Below are 24,766 nucleotides of genomic sequence, written 5' to 3' on the forward strand. Positions count from 1 at the left end.
GATATCTCTCCAAGTTCTTGCTTCTCATTATTTTGGGTATGTACCAGAAGTGAGACTGCTGGATCATATCCTGGACGAAAAAGGAGTTCCGTGGGAAGTGACTTCACAAGATGACCTGACCATAAATTCCTAAATGAGTAGTCACGCCCCAAGCAAATAGGTTGACACACCTCTGAAATAAGCATAACCACCCTCAAGAAAGCAGGTAATCTTGTTAACTGCCTATAATCCTTGCTTTCTCCCACACTTAGGTAATCTTCCTTCCCTTCCCTTGTTTATTCCAATTGCAGAAAAGAAACTGTGAAACTGTCATTAGCATTTGAGATTTTGCTTCCTGGCAACTGTTATCAGTTTTGGCTCAAATACACACTTACACAAATTTTCTACAGGTTTGAACATTTCTTACATCAACAATATGATGGTTCTATTACTAATTTTTTGAGGAAATTTCATAATGTTATCCACAGCAGTTATATCATTTTACAATCTATAAAAACCACATTTTGATTTTTATTTTTTAAGATTTTATTTATTTATTTTTAGACAGAAGGGAAGGGAGAGAGAGAGGGAAACATCAATGTGAGGTTGCCCCTTGTGCACCCCCTACTGGGGACCTGGCCTGCAAACCAGGCACGTGCCCTGACTGGCAATCAAAGCAGCCACCCTTTGGTTCCCGGGCTGGTGCTCATTCCACTGAACCACACCAGCCAGAGCTATAAGCCACATTTTAAATATCCGCTTTTATTAGAAATGAAGAGTATGGAATGTATATGTTTCTGTGGCAGATTCTATTTTCAGGGTTTTTGTCATGGGGTTGGGGGGTGGAGCGGGTGGAATTGTCTTGTTATTTCATTAGGACTTAGGACTGGTGCCTTGTTTCTGCCCTTACCGGTGCGGCCCAGTTGGGCATCACCCTGCAAACCGAAATGTCACCAGTCAGGGCACATGCCTGGTTGCAGGCTCTGTGTTCTGCACGGCCGGGGCACTGGCAGAAGGCAGAAAGCAATCAACTGATGTTTCTCTCCCTCTTTTTCTCCTGCCCTTCCCCTCTCTCTAAAATAAAATAAAAATTTTTTAAAAAAAGCTTGTTTCTAATTTATGTTATTTTTTAAAGATGTTCATCCACCTCGATACCCAATGTGGATAATCAGAATGCACACCATAGTAAAAGAATTTAAACTTACCGAGACAGTTAGTATTTATCTTAACATGAAATTCTCTAAACTGATTTGAGCTTTGAGGACAAATGTAATACAGTCACGTGTCACGTAACAGCGGGGATATACGAGATGTGTGTCGTTAGCTGTTTCATTGCTCTGCAAACGTCACCAAGTGCACCTACACAAGCCTAGATGGTGTGGCTGACCACGTACGTAGGCTACGAGCCTGGTGTTTACATATCAAACACACCTAAGCATAGAAAAGGAACAGAGAAACAAAGAATACAGTATTTTTATCCAGCTGCCAGCGCAGTGGGTTTGTTTACGCCAGCATCACCACAAAACCCCTCGAGCAATGAGCTGTGCTACAACGTTACCACAGCTGTGACATCACGAGGTGACGGGAAATTTTCAGCTCTGCTATAATCTCATGGGACCACCAACGCACATGCGGTCTGTCGTTGGTAGAAATGCCACATAGCGCATAACTACACTGATGTAAAATAATGTCACTGATGCAAGAATTACAGCACATTGTCCTCTATGCCAAAAATCTCCTCTTTTGTCTTTAGGTGGGAAATAATAATGAAGAAAACAAAAGCTTACCTTTCAAAATTCTCCCTTTCTTCACGGTTAAGCTCTTTAAGACCTTCATTTATGTGTTCCTGTTCCAGAGAACGTTCTTCTTTTTCTTTTGCTTTTCGTTGCACTACAAAAGACAAAAGCAAATTTTGCTAACTGACTTTTTTGGACAAGGCTTGCTAACATCTTTCTGGGCATCGGTGCCGTATTCGTTTCAGAAAGGCAGAGCTTAGAAGCACTGGGCTGGGTTGTAGATCAATAAGGCAGAGGTGGGTGTCTCCACCGAGGAAAGAACAGGGCTTAGGTTCGTATGCGCTGCGATCTACAGAGTTTTGTCCCATCACTGATCGTGGAGACTCTGTGATCAGCCTTCTCCAAACCAGACTCGCACTGTTAGAACAGGGCTCGCCTTCCTCTTCTTCAGGACAAGGAGCTCTGAGAGTGAGTTCTCTTATGTCAATGAGAGATTTTGTTTATTGCAAAAAAGTGTTGAAAAACTCTTAGTATAAAAGGCTTTTCTAAATTAAATAAGAAAAACTGAAGCATCCCAATAGGAAAAAAATGACAAAGAACACAGAGTTCACAAAAGGATAAATACAAATGGGCTACATACATCTGAAATGTACAGAACTTCCCCAAATCCACTCACAGAAACTTATCTTAAACAATCATATATAAGCCAAAATATTTAAAAAAAAACATTTACAGAGCTTTTAGGACATTGTAATGCAGTCATCTGTTGCCTAATGATGGTAGCCCGCAACGTGAAAGTGGTAGTGAAAAGATTCAAGACGTTCTGAGGGTCCACTAGTTGTGTTTAGGTAAAATGACTATAGTCCACTTTTATCATGGATTTCTAGGCAGCATCACAAACCTTAGAATTGAAGGACAATATTAATGATAAGTAGAAAATCCAGACTATAAAACGATACGTACAACATGATCTTGATTTGTGAGGGGAAATTACATACACACTACAGATACTGAAAAGAAATACACAAAGTTGTGAATAGTAGCTATTCCTGGGTTGGTGGAATTATGGTTGATTTTGTTTGCTTGTTTAAAAATGGTCTCAGATACTTAAATTTTCTGTTTTCTCAGGACATTCTGAAACATTATTATGGGTGAAAACAGAAATCTTTTCAGCTTATAAGCTTTCTTTTCATTTTCCTAACACTTCACCTAATACTGACTCAACAATTTTCAGCTGCTGTTGCCAGGTCTGGAGTGGAGAATTCACCAGTGGAGCCAAGGAGAGCTTTCTCTTGCAAAGACAACTAGTGTGAAGTGTGTGGCACCCTGCCGGTAATCCATCCATTTCCTGCCTACGGTTCACTGGGCTGGACGTGGGGCGGAGGAAACCTGAGGGGGCAGTTCATCCTCTCTACAAATATTTCCACGTGTAGCCAAGCACTGAAGCTCGGGGAACACAATGGTGGGCTAAGACATGAGCAAGATACCGTGAGAGGCCCAGAAAGAGGATTTATTATGACTTGGATGACACAGAGGGCCTCTCCAGGAATGAGACATTTGAGCTTTCTTGAAGGATGTCCAGAATGTCTCAAGATCAAAAGTATCATAGGCAGAGAAAACTACCCAAGCAAGGGTATGCAGGGAGGAAGGCATGGAGACACCTGCAGAAAGAAAAGAGGGATAGGTAAAAGGTGGTGGTGGGGAGAGATGGCAGCCTTTGCCCTACTTTCTCACTCCCTTTCATAAACACTAAGGTGCACAGACCATTCAGAGGACACACTGTTCCTTCGACCTTGAGAAAGTCTCTACTATGACTGCTCAGAGTCTGCTGGGATATAAAACTCTTCATACAGCATGTTCCTACGTATGCAGTCACAATTAGGTAACATCTGCAAGGAGGGATCTTGCCTTAATCCTTTTTACATCCCTCCCAGTATTTCATACATAATACCTACTTAAAAAATGTTTTGGTTGTGACTTAAGGTGAATTTTAATTTGCCTCAATTAAAACATAATTATAGGAGACTTCTGGCTGAGATGAAGGCGTAGGTAGATACGCTTCGCTTGCTTGCACAACCAAAAGAAGGACAACAACCAATTTAAAAACAAAAAAAAACCCAGAACTGCCAGAAAATTGAACTGTATGGAAGTCCGACAACCAAGGAGTTAAAGAAATATTCATCCAGGCTGGTAGGAGGGGCAGAGACAGGCAGCTGGAGCGGAGAGGACACATTGACAAGGGGTGGCTGGCAGACCCAGTGGTCCCACATTCATGTGCAGATAAGCCAGGAGGAACAACTGGGGAGTGAGACAGACCATGGAATACAGGGTTCCAGCACAGGGAAATAAAGCCTCTGGTTATAAAAACCTGTGGGTGTTGTGGCAGTGGGAGAAACTCTCAGTCTCACGGGAGAGTCCATTGGGGGACCCACGTGCTGCTAGAATGCACACAAACCCACCTATCTGGGAATCAGCACCAGAAGAACACCATTCGCTTGTGGGTAGTGGGGGAAGTGACTGAGAGCAGGGCAAGAACCAAGCAAGCGGCATTGCTCCCTCTCTGACCCCTCTCCCACATACAGCTCCACAACACAGCGACGTTGGTTGCCCCACCCTGGCAAATGCCTAAGGCTCCATCCCTTACAATGTAACAGGTGCACCGAGACAAAGAAATATGGCCCAAATGAAAGAAAAGGTCAAAACTCTAGAAGAAGAACTAAGCAATGAGGAGATTGACAACCTATCAGATGCAGAGTTCAAAACACTGGTAATCATGATGCTAACAGAAATGGTTGAGTACAGATGCAAAATGGAGGAAAAAGTGAAGACTATGCAAAGTGAAATAAGGAAAAATATACAGGGAACCAACAGCGAAGGGAAGGAAATCGGGACTCAAATCAACGGTTTGGAGCAGAAGGAAAAAAAAACCCTTCAACCGGAACAGAACAAAGACACAAGAATTCAAAAAAAATGAGCAGAGGCTTAGGAACCTCTGGGACAATTTTAAACATTCCAACATCTGAATCATAAGGGTGCCAGAAGGAAAAGAGGAAGAGCAAGAAATTGAAAACTTACTTGAAAAAATAATGAAGGAAATGTTCCTCAATCTGGTGAAGGAAATAGACATGTAAGTCCAGGAAGCTCAGAGAATCCCAAAGAAGTTGGACTCAAGAAGGAACACACCAAGGCACATCCTCATTAAGTTACCCAAGATTAAAGATAAGGAGAGAATCTTAAAAGCAGCAAGAGAAAAGGAAAGATTGACCCACAAAGAAGTTCCCATAAGGCTATCAGCTGAGTTCTCAAAAGAAACCTTGCAGGCAAGAAGGAGCTGGAAAGAAGTATTCAAAGTCATGAAAGGACCTACATCCGAGATTACTGTACCAGCAAAGCTTTCATTTAGAATGGAAGGGCAGATAAAGCACTTCCCAGATAAGGTCAAGTTAAAGGAGTTCATCATCACCACGCCCTTATTATATGAAATGTTAAAGGGACTTATCTAAGTAAAAGAAGAAGATCAAAATTATGAATAGTAAAATGACAACAAACTCACAACCATCAACAACTGAACCTAAATAACAAAAACAAAAATAAAAGCAAACTAAGCAAACAATAGAACAGGAACAGAATCAGAGAAATGGAGATCACATGGAGGGTTATCAGTGGGGAGGGGGCAGAGGGAGAATGGGGGAAAAGGTAGAGGGAATAAGAAGCATAATTGGTAGGTAGAAAATAGACAGGGGGAGGTTAAGAGTAGTATAGGAAATGGAGAAGCCAAGGAACTTATATGTATGACCCATGGACATGAACGAAGGGGGTGGAATGCTGGAGGAAGGGGGTACAGGGCAGAGGGGGAGAAAGGGGAGAAAAAAATGGGACAACTGTGATAGCATAATCAATAAAACAAAAACATAATTATAATTTTATGTGTCTATATAAATATATTGAATATTGACATTTATTCATTTAAAATATTTGTTTATTCAATATAAATATATGAATATTGAAAAAATAAATATAAACAATAAAGGTGTTACTTTACATTGAATTTAACGAGGCTCAATTAAAACATAATTATAATTTATTTCCTTACACTTTTCTTGAACCTGAAGTTTTCTTGTACACATGACCTCATTCACAAGTTGCTTCCTCGCCTCCTTTTCAAGTTTCAGCTGCTTGTCCTTCTCAGCCAACTTCTTTGCCTTCTCTTCCTCCAATATTCTATCCAATTCTTTCTCCTGAGCATTTTCTTCCTCACGGCACTGTGCCAGATATTGACGATATGTCTTCTGTTCTCTTATTATAGCTTCCTACACAACACAAAAATTACTGCATGTTAGAACTTTTAGGTGGGATAATGATACTGCGGACATTTAAAACGATCTTTTAGAGCTACCTCTCAATGTTTTAAAAACTACTACTGAAATATTTATAGATGCAATATTATGTCAAGGGCTTATTTCAAAATATCTAGGAGTGGTGGGGTGGATGTGTGGGGGTATAGATGAAACAAGAATGGTCATTAGCTGATGAATATTGTTGAAACTAGGTAAGGGATGCCTGGGGTTCTTTGTACTATTATTTGTATCTGTATGAAATGTTTTAAAATATATTGTTGAATGAGTTGCTTCAAACACTATCCCAAAGTGTCTCTCAAAGCAGTTTCAAAATAATTTGCAATTATACAGCTTCATTTTCGGTTATTTTAATTTAGGTAGATGAATTTTAGATGTTTGTCTAAACCTGATGAACAAAGTCAGTCACTACTACTATTATAGCACTGTCTCTGTCTAAACTTCGAGTCAGTCACCTGATACTTTATAACAGCAACTCTCACTCTTAGCTACACTTTGGCGTCACCTGGGGAGCTCTGAAAAGTAGTGAGGGCTGAGTCTCACCTCCAAAGTTTCCTATCTAATGGATAGTGTTTAAGTTCTCCAGGTGATTTTAATGTGCAGCTAAGGCTGTCAACTGGGCTTGATAAAAAAGACCTTTCAGCTGGCTTCTCCATCGTCCACAGTTTTGTATTTGTGCTGTTCCATCCGATCTCTGATCTGCTCTCTTTTGAGAATCCCATAGATCTGAGGCAGGACTAGCAAGGCCTGAGAGTGGAGCGGGGCTATCACAACGGCTTGTATGCACAGTCTCATGCTTACTCAGGAATAAATTTAACATAGAAAAGCAAGACTTATACTCTTAAAACTAAAAAATGTTATTGAAATAAATCAAAGAAGACCTCAATAAATGAAAAGACATTCTATGTTCATGGGTCAGTAGACAATATTGTTAAAATGGTAATTGTCCCCAAATTGGTCTAGAGATTCAAAATAATTTCTATCAAAATCCCAGTTGTCTTCTTTGTAGAAATTGGTGAAGTGATCCTAAATTCATTTGAAAATGGAAGGGAGCCAGAACAGTCAAAACAATTTGAAAAATAAGAACCAAGTTGAAGGATTCACACTTCCTGATTTCAAACTCACTACAGTGATAAAGACATATAAACTAGTGATGGAGCATAAGGATGGACACACAGGTAATGAAATAGAAGTGAAAGTCCAAAAATAAACCCTCACGTTTCCTGTTACTGGATTTTTGACAAGGGTGCCAAGACAATTCCAAAGGGAAAAAGGAGTCTCTTCAAGAAATGGCGCTGGGACCACAGGATATCCACATGCCAAAGAAGGAAGCTGGACCTCTGCCTCACACCATGTACGAACTTTAACTCAAAAAATGGATCAAAGGCCCAAATGTAAAAGCTAAAACTATATAACTAACAAGAAAACATCTTTGTGATCTGGGCCTAGAAACAGTTTTTTAGAGATGATAGCAAAAGCAACGAAAGAAAATATAAATTGGACTTTCTCAAAATTAAAAACTTTTGTACTTCGAAGTTCACCATCAAGAAAGCAGAATAAGAAAAAATATTTACAAACCACGTATGTAAGGGAATTTGTAGAACATATAAAGAACTCTTACAACTCAATGATGGAAAGACAAATAATCCAAGTGAAAATTAGGCAAATAACTTGAATAAACTTCTTTAAGAAGTCTATACAATAGACTTCAAATAGACTTTTCCAAGGAAGATACACAAATGGTCGATAAGCATAGGAAAAGAGACACACCACTACTAGTCATTAGGAAAATGCAAATCAAAATCACATACCATAAAAAGACATACCACTTCAGACACACTAGGATGGTTAAAACAAAGGCAAACAATAAGTATCACTGAGCATATGAAGAAGTCAGAACCCTCAGATACTGCTAGTGAGAATACAAAATGGTGAAGCCACTTTGGAAAATAACGTGGCAATTACTCAAAAGCTTAAAAGAGTTACCCTAAGACTCAGTAATTCTACTCCTAGTTACATGCCCAAAAGAGACAAAAACATACCTATCTCCAAACCAAAACTTACACATCAACGATAACAGTAGCATTATTCATGATAGCCAAAAAGTAGAAACAGCTGAAATATCCATCAGCTGACAAATGAATAAACAAAATGGGGCATTATCCACACGATGGAATATTATTCAGCCATATAAAGGAGTGAAGTACTCACCCATAGCACAGCATGGATCAACCTTGAAAACATTATGCTAAGTGAAAGAGGACAGTCCAAAGATCACATCACATGTGATTTCATGATGCTTGTAACATTGGGAACAATTTATAGTAAGAAATATATATTTGGTGATTTGGTGTTTGGTCCCATTTCTGGCACAGAGCTCCTAAAACTCTTAGGATTTCCTAAGTAATGAAAGTGAGACAGGTGTCTTATGTTAATGAGGTGACTTTTGGACAGCACTTAAGGTTGGGGGCTGGTTGCCAGGGGAACCAATCACGTGTTTAGGGGGTTAGAACTCCAGTCCAAACACCCTGATCTCCAGAGAGGGGAAAGGGGCTGGAAGTTGAATCAATCACCAACGGCCAGTGATTTAATCCACCGTGTCTGTGTAATGAAGCCTCCATAAAAATCCAAAAGGGCAGGGTTTGGAGGGCGTCCAGGTCAGGGAACCAGAACACTTTCATGTTCCACCTTGCCGGGTCCCAAGCAATGTGAGGACGAAAGCTCCTTTGTTTAGAACCTGTGTGTCCCTTCTTTTGTGTTGATTTCCATCCTTTATTATCCTTTGTAACAAACTGATAATGTAGTGAGTAAATGGGTTTCCTAAGTTCTGTCACTGCTCTAGAAAATTAATCAAGCCCAAGGAGGGGGTTGTGGAAACCTCTGATTTATAGCCAGTTGGTCAGAAACACAGGTTACAACCTGAACTTGCAGTTGGCATTTGAGTTGTTGGAAGCTCCAATTTGCAGCTGGTAGTCAGAAGCACAGTTAACAGCCTGGGCTTGCAATTGGTGCCTGAGGTAGAGGCAGGTCTTGTAGAACGGAGCCCTGTACCTGTGCAATCTGATGCTATCTCTGGGTGAACAGTGTCAGAGTTGCATTGAATTGTAGGACACCCAGCTGAGGTCCTGACCATTGCTTGGAAAACCCCCCACCTCCTCATACTGAAACTGGGTTCAGAACCCTCAATGCGCCACATCATACATCATCGGGGAAACACAAATTAAAACAACGAGAGAGCATTATGCATCTATTGCAATGGCCCAAGTCCAGAACACTGACAACCCAAAGCTGATGAGAATGTGGAGTAATACGAGCCCTCATTCACTGCTGGTGGGAACGCAAAGAGGTACAGACACTTTGGAAGACACTGTTTGGCAGCTTTCTACAAAACTAAACATGTTTCTACCATATGATCCAACAACAGCTCTCTTTGTATTTACCCAAGTTAAAAACTTATGTCCACACCACAACCTACACATGAATGTGTACAGCAACTTTATGCATAATCACCCAAACCTGGAGGCAGCCCAGGGTGTCTTTCAGTAGGTGAATGGATAAGTAAACTGGCACATCCGCACAGTGGAATATTATTCAGTGCTAAAAGGATATAAGCTATCAAGCCATGAAAAGATAGGAAATTTAAATGCATACTGCGTAGTGAAATAAGCCAATCTAAGAAGGCTACATACTGTATGATTCCAACCACATGAGATTCTGGAAAAGGCAAAACTATGGAGATAGTTTTAGGGCAGTGAAACTGCTCTGTGTGACACTGTCGTGGTGGACACGTGTCATTATGCATTTGTCCAAACCCATAGAATGTGCAACACCAAGAGCGAGCCTTAATGTAAACTCTGGACTGTGGGTGACAATGATATCAACGGAGGTTAATCAATTGCAATGAATGCACCCCTCTGGTAGGTAGGGGAGGTTGATAATGAGGGAGCCTTTGCATTTGTGAGGCTAGGAAGCTATAGGAAATCTCTGTCTTCTGCTCAATTTTGCTGTGAACATAAAAGCACTCTAAAAAATAGCCTACAAAAAATAGTACAATAGGAAAAGCTTGACACCCTTAAGAGTTTCACACAAATTTCAAAGGAATAGACAGCTAAAAAAACCACCGGAATGCTTCTCTCTACCCTCCTTGCCTGACGAAGCTTTACATACCCTCCAAGGTCCAACCCAAGTATCACGTTCTCAGGGATGTCCTCCCAGCTCCCTGACACACTCCGTCACTCCTCCTCCTGTGATCCCATCCTGCCACCCCAGTGCCAACACCATGCTATCGACTAGGAGCTCTCGAAACTCAGTGATGATCTGAGTAATGTGAGGGATCCTGCTAAAACGCAGATTCCTTGCCCCTGCCAGGATCTGGACTTACAGATTCTGATTCGGGCACCCATGAATTTCTATTTCCACCGTGCTCCGATGCAGCTGATGCCGCACTTAGAGCAGCACTTGCTGTGGTCCATTCTACACGTGGCTGGCTCCTGTAAGACTGAGAGCTCAACAAGGAACCCCATCCAGCATGTAGTAGGCACTGAATAAATGTCTTACTCTTTTTTGCTTCTTTTTATCTGCCTCTTCCTGTAAGTCTTGCAAGGCTCTGTGCACCAGCTTCAGGTCCAAGTCCTGCTCTTGTCTGTGTTCCTGCTGAATACGTTCTATCTTTTCTTGGAGGGCTTTTTGCAAAGTGATCCTAATTTCCTGCTTTGTCTTCTGTTTCTTTAGCTTATCCTGCTCATCTTCAAGTTTCACCTGAGCTTTGTCATTTTCCTAAGGTAGAACAACAAGGAAGATAAAGCCTCAGTACAGCTGGACAAAACAAATGAGCGCACTGCATTTAGGAGATGAGAGAAAAGGGTTTCTTGGAAACATACACACCTGGAGCTAGAGGGACTATAAGGAATAAAACTCCCCTTTTCATTGTCCAGTCAGCACTATGGCTTTGTGAAATTGCTGTGTGTGTAATTATAAGGTAATAAGCAGTTGTCAAGTTCAAAATTTGGAAAAGTGTGAGGAGAAATCACCATTAAACCTAGTACCCGTCACTCAGCACCACTGCCAACATTTCTAGGCTGTATTCTTCCATGCACATCTGCACACCTAGACGTGGGGACATTATTGAACAGCAGTAAGAGTCCAAAAACAGAAATGTGTACATCAGCTAAACACACAAAACTAAATTTTAAGCATTTTGTTCTTTAAAAGCATTCCCCCATTTCTCTTTTTTTCTCTCTCTTTTTAGCTTTCTGACCTTCCTGGCCAGCTCTACTGCCTGGCCAATCAAGCAGTTTTAACTGGGGCAGCAAGGCTGTTGGGCACTGTGGGTTTGGTAGAAAATTTGGGAGCAGTGTAACGGAGGCACTAGTCCTCCCGCCAGAGGCAGCAGAACTCTCCTGGAGGGTCAAGGACTGGCCCAGCTGGGACAGGAGATGACGTAGCAATAGTGAGGATGGGATCCAAATGCCAATTTGACTTGATTTAACTGAGATTCCCAACAGCCGTGATTAGTGTTTTGTGAGAGGGGAGTTATAACTGCTAGACATTTCCATTAATGCCATGAGCAGTAAATCCAACTGAAGTGTAAGGGCCAGATTTGATCACTGAAGTGAAAATACTCTGCAGTATCTGAGGAAAAGCAGTGGGCATCAAACATGAGAGCCAGGGGAATAGCAGGTCACACTGTTCACAGTTAGCTTGACCACGGCAGCAGGAAGCAGTCGGCCAAACCGACCACAAGGTGGGTGGGTGGGTGGGGGAAACTGTCCAAGACTGAGGGACTTCAGAGCAGTTTACCATGTTTCGGTTGCACCAGGAGAGTTCTAATCTTACACCTGTTGTGCCAATGTCACAAATTTATCGCACCCCTTTCAACCTGAAGTGAAGAATACACAGTCGCTCTTTCAAAAACAGACTTATAACAACCATATTTGGAGTCGGATTTAAATGTCAAATAACTGAGACAATGATGGAAACTCAATGTTGGCTTTAGATGATAAAAATGAATTATTATTAATACTCTTCTTCTGACATTGGCACTGTATAAGAGAATATCCTGAATTATGTTGTTGTTGAGATGTATAAGGGAGAAATATGATGCCTGGGATTTGTTTTAAAACAAAGGCAGAGGGGATGGGAAGGACAGAGGAAACCAACATGGCAAAATGTAGGAGCCACAGAAACTGGGAGACGGGGACATCGGGGCTCACTGAACTCTCCACTTCTGTGCATTTAAAAATGTTCATAATAAAACATTTTAAAAGGTCAAATTTACATAACCTTCTCAAAATCACAACAAAATAGTGATAAAGAACCTATCGGTGGCTGCCAGGAGTTAGGCTTGCGAGAGGTTACAACTGTAAAGGAGCAGCTGCAAGGAGTGTCTTTGGGTGATGGAACAGTCCTGGGTGTCCCAATTTTGGGAGTGGTTACATAAATCTATCTACGTGGTCAAATTTCATAGAACTACCCCTCTTCCCCTGATAGGGCCTGTAAAAACTGGTGAAATGCAAAGGTTATAGTTTAGCTAAATAAGGGATAACTTTAGCTGTGCACACACACACATATAAACATACACACACACACAGGGGTAGGCAAAAGGAGGGTTACTGTTGGGAGTACTCAAAACAGAGTGTGTTCTTGTATTATTATTTATTAATTAGTGCACTATTTATCTGTATTAAAACTGTAAATCTATATACATATGTACAGGAATGTTTGGTTATATAAGGGTACACAGGAATACTCTACAATTTTTTGTAAATTCTTCTGAGTCTAAGATTATTTCCTAAAAAAATTTTTTTGTTTTGTTTTCTAATTTTTTATTTCTTGATTTTTAGAGATGGGTTGGGGGGAGAGAGAGAAAGACTGACCGATGTAGTGTCTCACTTACTTCTGCGTTCATTGGGTGAGTCTCGTGTGTGTGCTGAGCGTGATCGAACCCACAACCTCGGTGCCTCATGTCAACTCTCTAACCAGCTGGGCTACCCAGCCGGGGCTCAACAGAAAGGTTTTAAAGAAATTTAGAAATAGATAGCTAGGTGTGGTATAGTGAGAAATAAATTATTTGGTCTTTGTCCCTGGTTCCTGGCATACAGCTCTACAACCTTTGGAATCTCTAAAGTGGTTAAGACTACCGTTTGCAAACTGAGACGACTGGCAGCTCGAGCTTCAGGATGGGGGCTGACAACCAGAAAGACCAAACCATGTAATTAGAAGTTTGCAATTTGAGCTCTACCCCTCGATCTCCAGGGAGCAGAGAGGGGCCAGGGGTGAAGTTCAATCACCAGTGGCCAAGGACTCAAGCAATCATGCCAAAAAAAAAAGAAAGAAAAGAAAATCTCCTTAAAAACCCCAGATGATGGGATCCGGAGAGCTTCTGGGTTGGTGAACACATCAAGGTGTTGGGAACACAGGGTGTCCAGAGAGGGCGTGGACACTCTGTGCACCGACCCCGTCCCTGGCCCTACGCATCTCTTCCATTCAGCTGTCCCTGCGTTACATCCTTTATAATAAACCAGTAATGGTAAATACAGACAGCATTTTCCTGAGTTCTCTGAGTTGTCTTAGCTAATGATCGAACCTGAGAGGAGACGTGAGAACCTCTGACTTTGTAGCCAAGTTGGACAGAAGTACAGGTAACCAGGGGACCCGCTACTTGTGACCGGCAGTCTGGGGAGACTGAGCCCCTAAACCTGTTGAGTCTGGCACCATCTCTGCATGGTGTCAGAATTGAATCAAATTATAGGATACCTAGTTGATGTTCACACAGAATCAGAGAATTGTTTGATGCAAGAAAAAAAACACGTGGTGTCCAAAGCATTGAGCGAAAATGGCTCCCTAGGTATTGGATACCAGAGGACAGGTCTTTGAGGCAGTGGAGGGCCACCAGTTTGATTTTCTCAGAGAAGCTGAAATATTTAGACATCGTCTACTAAACACATCAAAAGAAAACCATCTGAAACCCAGAAGAAGGCTTCTAGCTTTCCTTAACTTTTTTTATGGTTCCAAATTTCAAAACTTAGGATTTCCCAGGAAAATAATACCTTTTTCCTAAATTTAGTGGTAGTAACGTATCAGTTGTTGAGAGCTTTATACAAATGTAAAATTGCTACTTTTTCAAGTGCTTTCACACATTTTCAGTGGAAACTCTAATTTCTATACAGTAGGGGAGTGGTTTTCAACCTGTTTCATCTCATGGCACACATAAACTGAAATTCCTCAGCAACGTCAAAAAACATATTCTTTACTGATCTGACAAAAAAGATATAATTTTGATTCATTCACACCAGATGGCTGTTGTTGCGTTGACTGTTGCCATTTTTTCTTTGACAGTCTAAGGGAAAGAATGTCAGTACCCGTAACTAAATAGCCAGGTGCTGTATGTTTTACAAGTTCTTGCAGCGCCCCGGTTGAAAATGGCTGCAGTAGGGGCAGCGACAGTCTTGTCGGAACAAAATTATTGACGTTGGCAGCTGTTGTACAGCAGTTCTTCACAGGATTTGGGAACTGTCAACTTACGTATTAAAGAACAGGGGATGCTGCCAAATTATCACTAGTCCTCCAAAGCACTGCCACTGATGATCCCATATCATTCTCCCTCCCAAAACAAATGCCTTTTGCCTTATTTTTCTAAAGAAACCGAGACACAGTAGTTCAGTAACTTGCCCTATGCAATGGGATAGCTGGGCCTTGAAGCCCAAGGCTCCTCCTGTGTTGCCCTGTGAAGCAGCCCAGGCCATTGGGCAAACAGCACAGTAACAGGCCTGGGAAGTGCGTCCTACCCCCACTCAGCTGATCATCCCAGGACAAGCATTTTAAAAGGCCCACCACGAGGCGCGCCTCCTCTTCCTTCTGCTGCTGCGCTGCCAGCCTTTGTGCCTGGATGGCGGTGACCTGGGCATTCAGCCCCAGGCGTGTGTTCTCCACCAGCTCTTTCTGTCTCCTCGCCTCGTCACCGTCTCGCTTTTCCTTGGCTAATCGGTCTTCCTCCCAAAGCTTTGAGAACATCTGCTCTTCCGCCAGTTTTTGCCTTTTCAGCTCCTTATTAAATTCAACCTGCGCTTGCCGCTCCTCGCACACCTTCTTCTGGTGGATACAAGACAGTTCGCTGCGGAGCTCTTCACAGCGTTCCCTGAAAGGCGAATTTTAAAAAGACAAAATCAAGTCTTCCATGAGACACTGCTCTATTGGGCGCACGTCGGTACAGTCAGAAACTGAAGAAGAAACGCAAGGGGTCTGGATGCAGGCCGTCAGAGCAGAGCAGACGTGAGGGAGCAGCAGGAAGGGAGGGAGCATGCTGTCGCAGACAAAACACTGGCACTGGGTCAGACAGCGTGGGCTTTGAAACCTCGTGTTGACATTTCCTGTGTGACCCTGGATCAAACACTTGACCTATCTGAGCCTGTTTTGTTTGTTTGCTCTATAAAACAGCTGTCTTTTAAGGTTCTGGTAAGCGTCAGAGATAATGGATGTAAATGCCTGGTGAATGAATAATAAGAGTTCAACAAATGGTAACTATGATTTTTACTGTGGAGGAAAGAGCAGAGAGGCAGGCCCCTTAGGCTTTGGTAGGAAGAGATCCCACATGCACATCCAAGGAAAGATCCAAGGGGAGAGTCGGCATATTTCGGTGGAGCTTCCCCATTGCCCGGGGACTCCTGGCAGGGCACATGTCCACCGGAGGGGTTTCTGCCAGCGTGGCCTGTACACACGCAGGCTTCTCTCATCATTCCAGAAGAAATGCTCTCTCCATACGTGTTTAGACCTCACCCTTTCTTTCAGTCTTGGTAACTCCATTTCTTCAAAAGTTCTTCATTGAGCCCTCTGATGTTCAGCAATGTCTACACTTTAGAATTACTGAGGGATACATTCACAATCCCACTCCCCACTTCCTCCTCACTGACTCCCAGGCCAGACTAGATAAATCAGAATACCTGGGGGTAGGACACAGGCTTCTGCCCTTTTCCAGAGCACTCAGGAGGCTCTAGCACACTGCCAAGTCCTAAGAACCTCTGATTGAAGGCAAAGTTTTTAAATATCAAGTCTTCCTGGTTTCTAAATCAAATTCAGCACCAAGAAGCTGGAGTTGGAGAATAGGCTCAATATGGAAATTGTGATGAAATTTTAATCTCTAAGACCGAAAGAAAGAGGTCTAAACTCTCGTTGCAAGAGTGATCAATACCTCACAAATTGACATTTATCAAATACTGTTGAGTACTGTTCACCATTCGATGAGGATTTACCTCGTTTCCCTAACTAAACTGGATTTGCTTTGAGTGCTGGGACTTAGGACTGTATTTCAGGAATATATTCCCCATACCACCTACACAATGCCCGATAAATAATTGTGGGGTTAGCTGATATAGTCCTGCTTGTTAGGAACATTAGTGATTACCAGCAGTTACCTAAGGCTCAAGAGAAAACAGAAGCTGAAAATACTAGGTTATCAAACAAAACAAAACACTTTAACATTGAAAAATGAATTCATTTGTCTGAAATTCATTAGTGAAATTTGATCAGAATTGACCATGGTAATTTATTAAACTCTTTCCCAACCCTATGACTCCTACCCTAAAAAATTATTCAATTAATACATATCTAAAACAACAATGAGATACCATCTCAGCCCAGTCAGAATGGCTGTCATCAGTAAATCAACAAACAACAAGTGTTGGCGAGGGTGTAGAGAAAAAAGAACACTTGTGCACTGTTGGTGGGAATGCAGATTGGTGCAGCCACCTATGGAAAACAGTACAGAGATTCCTAAAAAACATTGAAAATAGAACTGCCTTATGACCCAGCAGTTCCACTTCTGGGGATATATCCAAAGAAACCCAAAACACTAATTTGAAAGAATATGTGCACCTCTGTGTTCATTGCAGCATTATTTACAATAGCCTACATATGGAAGCAACCCAAGTGTCCATCAACAGATAAGTGGATAAAAAAAGCTGTGAGATATATATATATATATACATATATATATATATGTGTATATATATATATACACACACACAATGGAATCTTACTCAAACACAAAAAAGAATGAAATCTTAACATTTGTGACAGCATAGATGGTCTCAAAGGTATTATGTTCAGTGAAATAAGTCAGACAGAGAAAGACAAATACCATATGATTTCACTTTTATGTGGAATCTAAAGAAAAAAATAAACAAACAAAATTGATAGAGACTTATAGACACAAAGAACAGACTGATGGTTGCCAGAAGGGAGGGGACTTGGGGACTGGGTGAAAAAGTTGAAGGGATTGAGAAGTACACATTGGTAGTTACAAAATAGCCACGGGGATGTAAAGTACATCGTAGGGAATAAAGTTAACAATATTGCAATAACTAATTATTGCAATACTCAAGTACCAGGTGGGCACGTGAAATATTGAGGAATCACTTTGTAAAGTATATGACTGTATAACCACTATACTGTGCATCTGAAACTAATACAGAATAATATTAAATGTAAACTGCAATTGAAAAATAAAATTAAATTTTAAAAAAATAATAATAAAAATCTAAGACCTAAGAATAACAAGTATGGCTTATTATATTTTTGCTTTTAAGAATATCCTCCTTCTTCCTTAATACAAAACTAATACATGCTCATTATAGAAAAACTGAAAAATATAGAAAGGTATGAAGACACTAAAAATACTTAATCCCACTGCCAAGAAATAACTGCCATTAGCATATTAGTATTTCTTTCCAATCTTGTGTATGTGATTTTTACTAGAATTGGGTCATTCTGTATAACTATACACCTATATCAATATCTCCTTGTATCTTAATTTTTCTACTTAATACTATATTAGAAACATTTCCTCCCTGACTGGTGCTGCTCAGTTGGTCGGGCATCATCTCACAAAGCAAAAGGTTGCTGGTTCCATTCGTGGTCAGGGCACATGCCTGGGTTGTGGGTTCAGTCCCTGGTTGGGGCACGTATGAGAAGCAACCAATTGATGTTTCTCTCTCACGTTGGTGTTTCTCTTCCTCTCTTTCTCCTTCCCTTCCCCCTCTTTAGAAATAAATAAACAAAATCTTAAGAAAAAAGGACTCAGCAGATGGGGGCTGGGTGGAGGTGGGCAAAGGGGAAAACAGTGGGAACAACTGTAATAGCATAAACAATAAAAAATAAAGAAAAAAAGAAGATACTAAAAAAATGTTTTCTCAGGAAATATTCTTAAAAATAATTCCTAACTTCAAAAACTTATGAGTTTACTAAGCTGTGTAATACAGGCTGGAGCCTATGAGCATATCACAGTTTACTGATACACTTCCTTTTTTGATGAACATAAAGGTATTGATTTTAGAGAGACAGGAGAGAAAAACATTGATTTGCTGTTCTGTTTATTTACGCATTCATTGGTTGATTCTTGTATCGGCCCTGACCGGGGATTGAACCTTCAACCTTGGCATATTGCTGACTTAGCTCGCCAGGGCCATATAGGTTACTTCTGACTTCTATTATAACATTGTAATGAATATTTTTTTAAAGATTTTATTTATTTATAGAGAGAGGAGAAGGGAGGGAGAAAGAGAGGAAGAGAAAACATCAGTGTGAGGTTGCCTCTCACATGGCCCCAACTGGGGATCTGGCCCGCAACCCAGGCATGTGCCCTGACTAGGAATTGAACTGGCAACCCTTTGGTTTACAGCCCATGCTCAATCCACTGAGCCACAGCAGCCAGGGCACAATGAATATTCTTAAACGTACCTCTTTCTGCTTATCTCTGATGATTTCCTTAAGGTAATTCCCTCCCTTACTATAAAATCAGAGTCCCAAAATGTTAAGGCAGTTGATGATGCCTGCTGCTAAAAAAGCCTGAAATAACACTATATGAAGGTGCCCATATTAAGTATTTCTTCAGATCAGCAGTTTTTCAAACTTTTTTGATTATGTATCCCTTCCAGTAAAAAATTGTAAGTGCCCGCAAATATGCTTATTATTTATAAACTGTATGCAGTTGTTACTATAACATAAATTATTAAGTATGTGCAAAAATTAAAATGAAAAGATGAGATAAAAAATAAACATCAAATGTTTTCTCCCTACATGCTACTGATTCACCTATTCACTTGACCTTAGGAACCCTTGAGGGACGCTGTCTTTTATCCACAGATAGGTAAAATAGCTTTCTCCCTACACCAAATATTATTGATAAAAAGGACAACTTTTTGTTTGTGAGTGCTTTATGTGGTACTTTCACACATAAAATCTTACTTCATCCTCATGAGTACCTTATAACTTAGACATAGCAGCAAGTATTATCCCCATTTTAGAGTTACAGCATCAAAACTCAGGGAGCCTGTGATTCCCAAGCCACACAGCCTGCAGCAGTAATATTATTAGTAAGTTACTGAGTTTTTATTAGCCACGCATTGTTCTAAGCACTTTACATATGTGGATTCTTAGAATCTTCATAAGAACCAGTATTGCAGGGAACGTTATTGTAAGTTCATTTCCATCATTCTCTTCACCCCCAGTTTACAGGGAAGTACAAGGAGGCCCAGAGCAGTTAAGCATCATAGGTAGGTTCACACGTTCCGTATGTCGTAAGCATGGGAGAGAAAACCTGGCAGGCTGGTCCTGGGGTTTAGGTTCTTTGGTACTTCATTATATCACCTCTGCAAGTAATTAAAAGGGACAAGACTACCCTCAAAAGTTCTGACCATGCATCTTAGGGTATTTGTTTAACAAAAAACACTCCAAAACAAAACAAAGCCAAAAACTGTCTACCTTAATCTGTGGTTGGTCCAATCACTAACTGTGTATAAATATAGGACATTAAAAGAAAATCACAGTGTACCAAAAGCATGGTCCATAAAAGAAATACTGATAAATTGAACGTCATCAAAATTAAAATCTTCTTCTCTGTGAAACACCCTGTTAAGAGAATAAAAAACCAGCTACAGATTAGGAAAAATATCTCCAAACCACATATCCCACATGAAGGGTTCGTATCCCAAACACATAAAGAACTCTCAAAACTTAGTAGCTAATCCAATTGGAGAATGGGCAAAAGACATAAAGAGACACTGCGCCAAAGAGGACGATACACAGATGGCAAATGAGCACACGGACAGTTGTTCAACATCACCAGCCACTAGGGAAATACATGAATGGCCCATTGAAATTCATTTGCCAGTGTCCCCTTTGTCCCTCTCAGCATCTTCACCCCCAGCAGCCAGTAGGGAGTGTCCGAGTCCCACCAAGGACAGGAGGTGAGGCTAAACTTCAGAAAGGCCAGAAAATCCAAGTCTAATCCTGTTTTTGTTGCTACAAGCTTGGAAACGTGGTAAAATTCCTATCTGTGGAACACAAATTACCCATCTGCAAGATGGGGAGTAGCAAGTCCTTTCTGGTCATATGCATTACTGCTGTGGTTTTCTTCACTGGCCTTCTTTAGCAGCTCCCCAAGCCCTGAACCTTCCTATTCTCTCTAGTTTTAGCGGTCTAATTTACTCTGTTAGCAGCTGAACCTCCAATTTGCATGTACTACTCCCTGCAACATTCCCCCTTGGGTCTGCACTAGGAGGATTTAGGGCAGTCTACGTAATTAAGCAACTTCATGGCACAGAGAGAGGAGATGGGAAAACCTTTATCTCTGAACCACATGTCTTGATCCCCCCACATGCTTGGTTTTGTTTGTTTCTCACATTTGTTCACCTTCAGTTTTCTCACCTATTCAAATTTCATGTGCTGTGAAAAATGAACTCTTATAGCCCAGACTGGTGTGGCTCAGTGGATTGAGCACTAGCCTGTGAACCGAAGGGTTGCCAATTCGATTCCCAGTCAGGGCACATGCCTGGGCTGTGGGCCAGGTCCCCAGATGGGGGCGCACAAGAGGCAACCATACATTAATGTTTCTCTTCCTCTCTTTCTTCCTCCCTTCCCTTTGTCTAAAAATAAATAAATAAAATATTTTAAAAGGATGAACTCTTATATTCCTTCTGTTTTCTACTTTAGACTCAGAGTTTACATTTTGCCTTATCTTGGACCATTCTGTTCCTGACCTAGAGTAACACCATATACAGCCCGCTGCGTTCATACTCGGTGGCCTGATAGCCTAAATGCCATTCGCTTTTTGTTAGGCCACTCAATAAGGGTACCAATCCTCAAACACTTCCAAAAACAGAGAATAAGAGAGAACACTTCCAAACTCATTTACAAGGCCAACACTACCTTGGCACCAAAGCTGGAGACAAGGATACTACGAGAAAAGAAAATTACAGGCCAATATCCCTGATGAACATGGATGCAACAAAATACTAGCAGGCTGAATTTAAGAGCACATTAAAAGGATCATATACCACGATCAAGAGGGATTTATCCCTGGGATGCAAGGATGATTTGACATATGCAAACCAATACACGTGATAACCATCTTAACGGAAGGAAGGATAAAAATTATATTACAGTCTCAACAGATGTAGAAAAGGCATTTGACAAATTCATGACAAAAAAACTTTCAACATATTAGGTAGAGACGGAATGTAGCTCAACACAGTAAGGCCATGTATGACAGGTCCTCAGTGACCATTATATTCAACCGGGGAAAGTTGAAGGCTTTTCTTCTAAAATCAGGACGAAAACAAGGGTGCCCACTCTTCCCACTTTTTTCAACATGCACCTGTATGAATGAACTTGGAGGACATTGTACCGAATGAAATAAACCAGACAGAGAAAGCTGAAGAGTGAATGGTGTCACTTACATGTGGAGTCTAAAAACATAAAATAAAGAGCTGAACACATAGAAACAGAGGAGCATGTGTGTTCCCAGGGGAAAGCGGAGAAGTTGGTCACAGAGCACAAACTTTGAGTTATAAGATGAGTAAGTTCTGGGGAATCTACTGTGCTGTGTGGTGACTATAAGCAATAATACTGTATTGTATACTTGAAATTTGTTGAGAGTAAATCTTAAGGTTCTTAACACAAGATAAAACAAAACCCCTCAGTGCTGCATTATACAATGATGTGTATATAATCACCAAGATTCAAAAATACAACTACTGGCTATACCCTCTTAAGACTATACTTTACTATAAATTAGCATTCCTAAATCTTTTTTATTTTTATTTATTATTATTTTTTTTTTATCTTTACCTGAAGACATTTTTTCATTGCTTTAGAGAGAGAGGAAGGGTGGGGAGAGAGACAGACGGACAGATAGAAACATTGATTGGTTGCCCTCTTGTATGTGCCCCAACCAGGGACCGAATCTGCAACCTGGGTATATGCCCTGACTGAGGATCGAACCCCCAACCTTTTGGTCTACAGGATGATGTTCCAACCAACTGAACCACACTGGCCAGGGCTCCCAAATCCTTTTTTTACAAAGATTTTATTTTATTTTTAGACAGAGGGGAAGGGAAGAAGAGAGGGAGAGAAATATCAGTGTGTGGCTGCCTCTCACACTCCCCCTACTGGGGACCTGGCCCACAACCCAGGCATGTGCCCTGACTGGAAATCAAACTTGCGACCTTTTGGTTTGCAGGCTGGTGCTCAATCCACTGAGCCACACCAGCCAGGGCTCCCACATCCTTTTCAGTGCACAGATTCTGTGTGTGTTTTTCTGACATCAATACCTGAATTGCTGGTCTAGCTTTTCAGCCACAAAATCCTGTCTCTCTTTTTCTTTCTTCTCCTTTATTAATCTGATTTTCTCTTTCATTTTATCTTTTCTCTCCTCAATTGTTTCTTCTTTTGATTGCATTTCAGTGAAATACTTATTTTCTTCTGATGCTAAAAGCTCACGGAGCCTGAAACAAAATGACAAACAAAAAACTGTGATGCCACATGTACCATTTTACTAATTTTTATTATGTTAAATTTGATTTCAGAAGTTCCTGTATATAAGTTTTGGAAGAAGAGAAAGACCAATGCGGTCTTCCAAAAAAGGAAACTGGCTGCCATTTAGAGCGATGAAGAGACTGATCTTGCCATGTTTTATCTGATCCCACACAGCTGAGATATGTAATGTACATCTTCAACAAAAGAAATAATGGGCAGATTTGAATTAAAGCAACAAAGTATAAAGCGGTTATTCGTTTGCTATCATGATAATGTAGGTATTACTGCAAGTGAAAATATAAACAGTAATTATCGATTTGGCAGGAATGTGAATATCTTGGCCGTGATTCTCACTATAGAATTCACTTGACTTTTTTGATTGGTTGATCTCACGTTGTGGTTTTAGGGCTATTTCATAGTCTTGGCCATCGGGTTTGCAAGCCTTACTTATTTCGTCTTTCTTCTGTGCTGATGATAAACCCTTGCGTGGCATCCTTGAGTCTTGCTTTCACAAGACTCTTCACAAATTTGCAGTCGTTGTGCTGGTGCCAGTCGACTCTCAAGCGGTCCCTCTCTATTGACTTAATGGAATCCAGAACAGCCTGATGTTTCTGATAGTTGCGTCGGATTCTTTCAAGATGCTGCTCAGCCCTTTGGGCTTTGGGAGGCTTGGCTCTCTAAAAACAAACAAAAACTATCACTTTTGACAGATCCAGAATCAACAACATATTTTCTTTTCTTTAAGACTTCATTTATTAACTATTAGAGACAGGGGGAGAGAAGGAGAGAGGGAAAGAAGCATCAGTGTGTGAGAGATACATCAACTGGTTGCCTCTCGCACGCCCCTAATTGCGGACCTGGTCTGCTGTGCCCTGACTGGGAATCCAACCAGCAACTTTCCGGTTCGCAGGTTGCCACTCAAACCACTGAGCCACACCAGGGAGGGCCAATGGCATATTTTCAATTAATCATGACCACCGTCAATATTCATACTAAATAAAACTTGGTATATAAAACTAATACAGGGGATAGGGTTATAAGGGGGCTAAATGTCAATGGAAAAAATACAATAAAAAAAGAAAAGAGAATAAAACTAATACACCCCGCTACAACTGCAAAGTTTAAGTGGCTAAGGTGTAACTTGCTTGATTCTTTGAGTCTATACCTAAAAGGTTGTGAAATCAGTCTGAAATATTTCTCGTGTTCTGTTTGAGTAAAAGTTCATGGAATTATAAAGTAAAATATTTGAATGGGAGTCTGGAGATTATTTAGTCAAACCGTAGGCATTAAATGATTTGTCCAAGGTACTTCAAATAACTGGAGCAGACCTGAATAGAAGAAGAATTAGAGGTCTTCCAATTCCTCACCTTGATCTTGCCATTCAGTAGCCCACTGATTTTCAGGGGCAGACAACATAGTTACCACCATCAAAACACTTTCAATTAAAAGAGGCTACTATCTAAGTACAATTGACCCTTGAACAAAATAGGGGTTAGAGGCACACACCCCCACATGCTCAAAAATCCACACATAACCTCACTCCCCCAAATTTAAGTTTTTCGGTATCCACAGGGCATTGGTTCCAGGACCCACACCCCCAATACCAAAATCTGTGAATGCTAGTCCCCTATATAAAATAACGTAGATCAATGCATACAGTTGGCTCTCTACATCACCAAACTCCCAACTGCGAATCAAAAATAGTGCAGGTATTTATTGAAAAAATATCTGTGTATAAGAGGACCCGTGCAATTCAAACCTGTGTTGTTCAAGGGTCAACTGTATATAGGATATGAATTAAAGGAGTTGTGAGGAGGAAGAAAGGGAAGGAGGGAGGAGGGAAGAAGGAAAAGTAAAAAAGGAAAGCAAAACTAGTGGTAGAACTTC

The 24,766-nt window shown here is 40.9% G+C and overlaps 1 protein-coding gene across 4 annotated transcripts in view; it reads right to left on the reverse strand.

The window, feature by feature from the left end:
• The window catches only part of CFAP53 (cilia and flagella associated protein 53), a 33,454-nt gene that overhangs the window by 2,953 nt on the left and 5,735 nt on the right, over positions 1-24,766 (reverse strand). For 3 of the 4 annotated variants that reach the window (XM_071219550.1, XM_053912285.2, XM_024580269.4), the window contains 6 exons: positions 23,327-23,556; positions 22,675-22,848; positions 14,903-15,206; positions 10,628-10,846; positions 5,809-6,025; positions 1,767-1,869 (listed from right to left, as the gene is read on the reverse strand). In XM_071219550.1, coding sequence (XP_071075651.1) covers positions 1,767-1,869; positions 5,809-6,025; positions 10,628-10,846; positions 14,903-15,206; positions 22,675-22,848; positions 23,327-23,556 — 1,247 coding nt within the window. The remainder of the gene's footprint in view (positions 1-1,766; positions 1,870-5,808; positions 6,026-10,627; positions 10,847-14,902; positions 15,207-22,674; positions 22,849-23,326; positions 23,557-24,766) is intronic. The other variant, XM_053912286.2, reaches the window with a different exon arrangement.

Source organism: Desmodus rotundus, chromosome 10, assembly GCF_022682495.2.
Source record: "Desmodus rotundus isolate HL8 chromosome 10, HLdesRot8A.1, whole genome shotgun sequence".
NCBI classification, from domain to species: domain Eukaryota; kingdom Metazoa; phylum Chordata; class Mammalia; order Chiroptera; family Phyllostomidae; genus Desmodus; species Desmodus rotundus.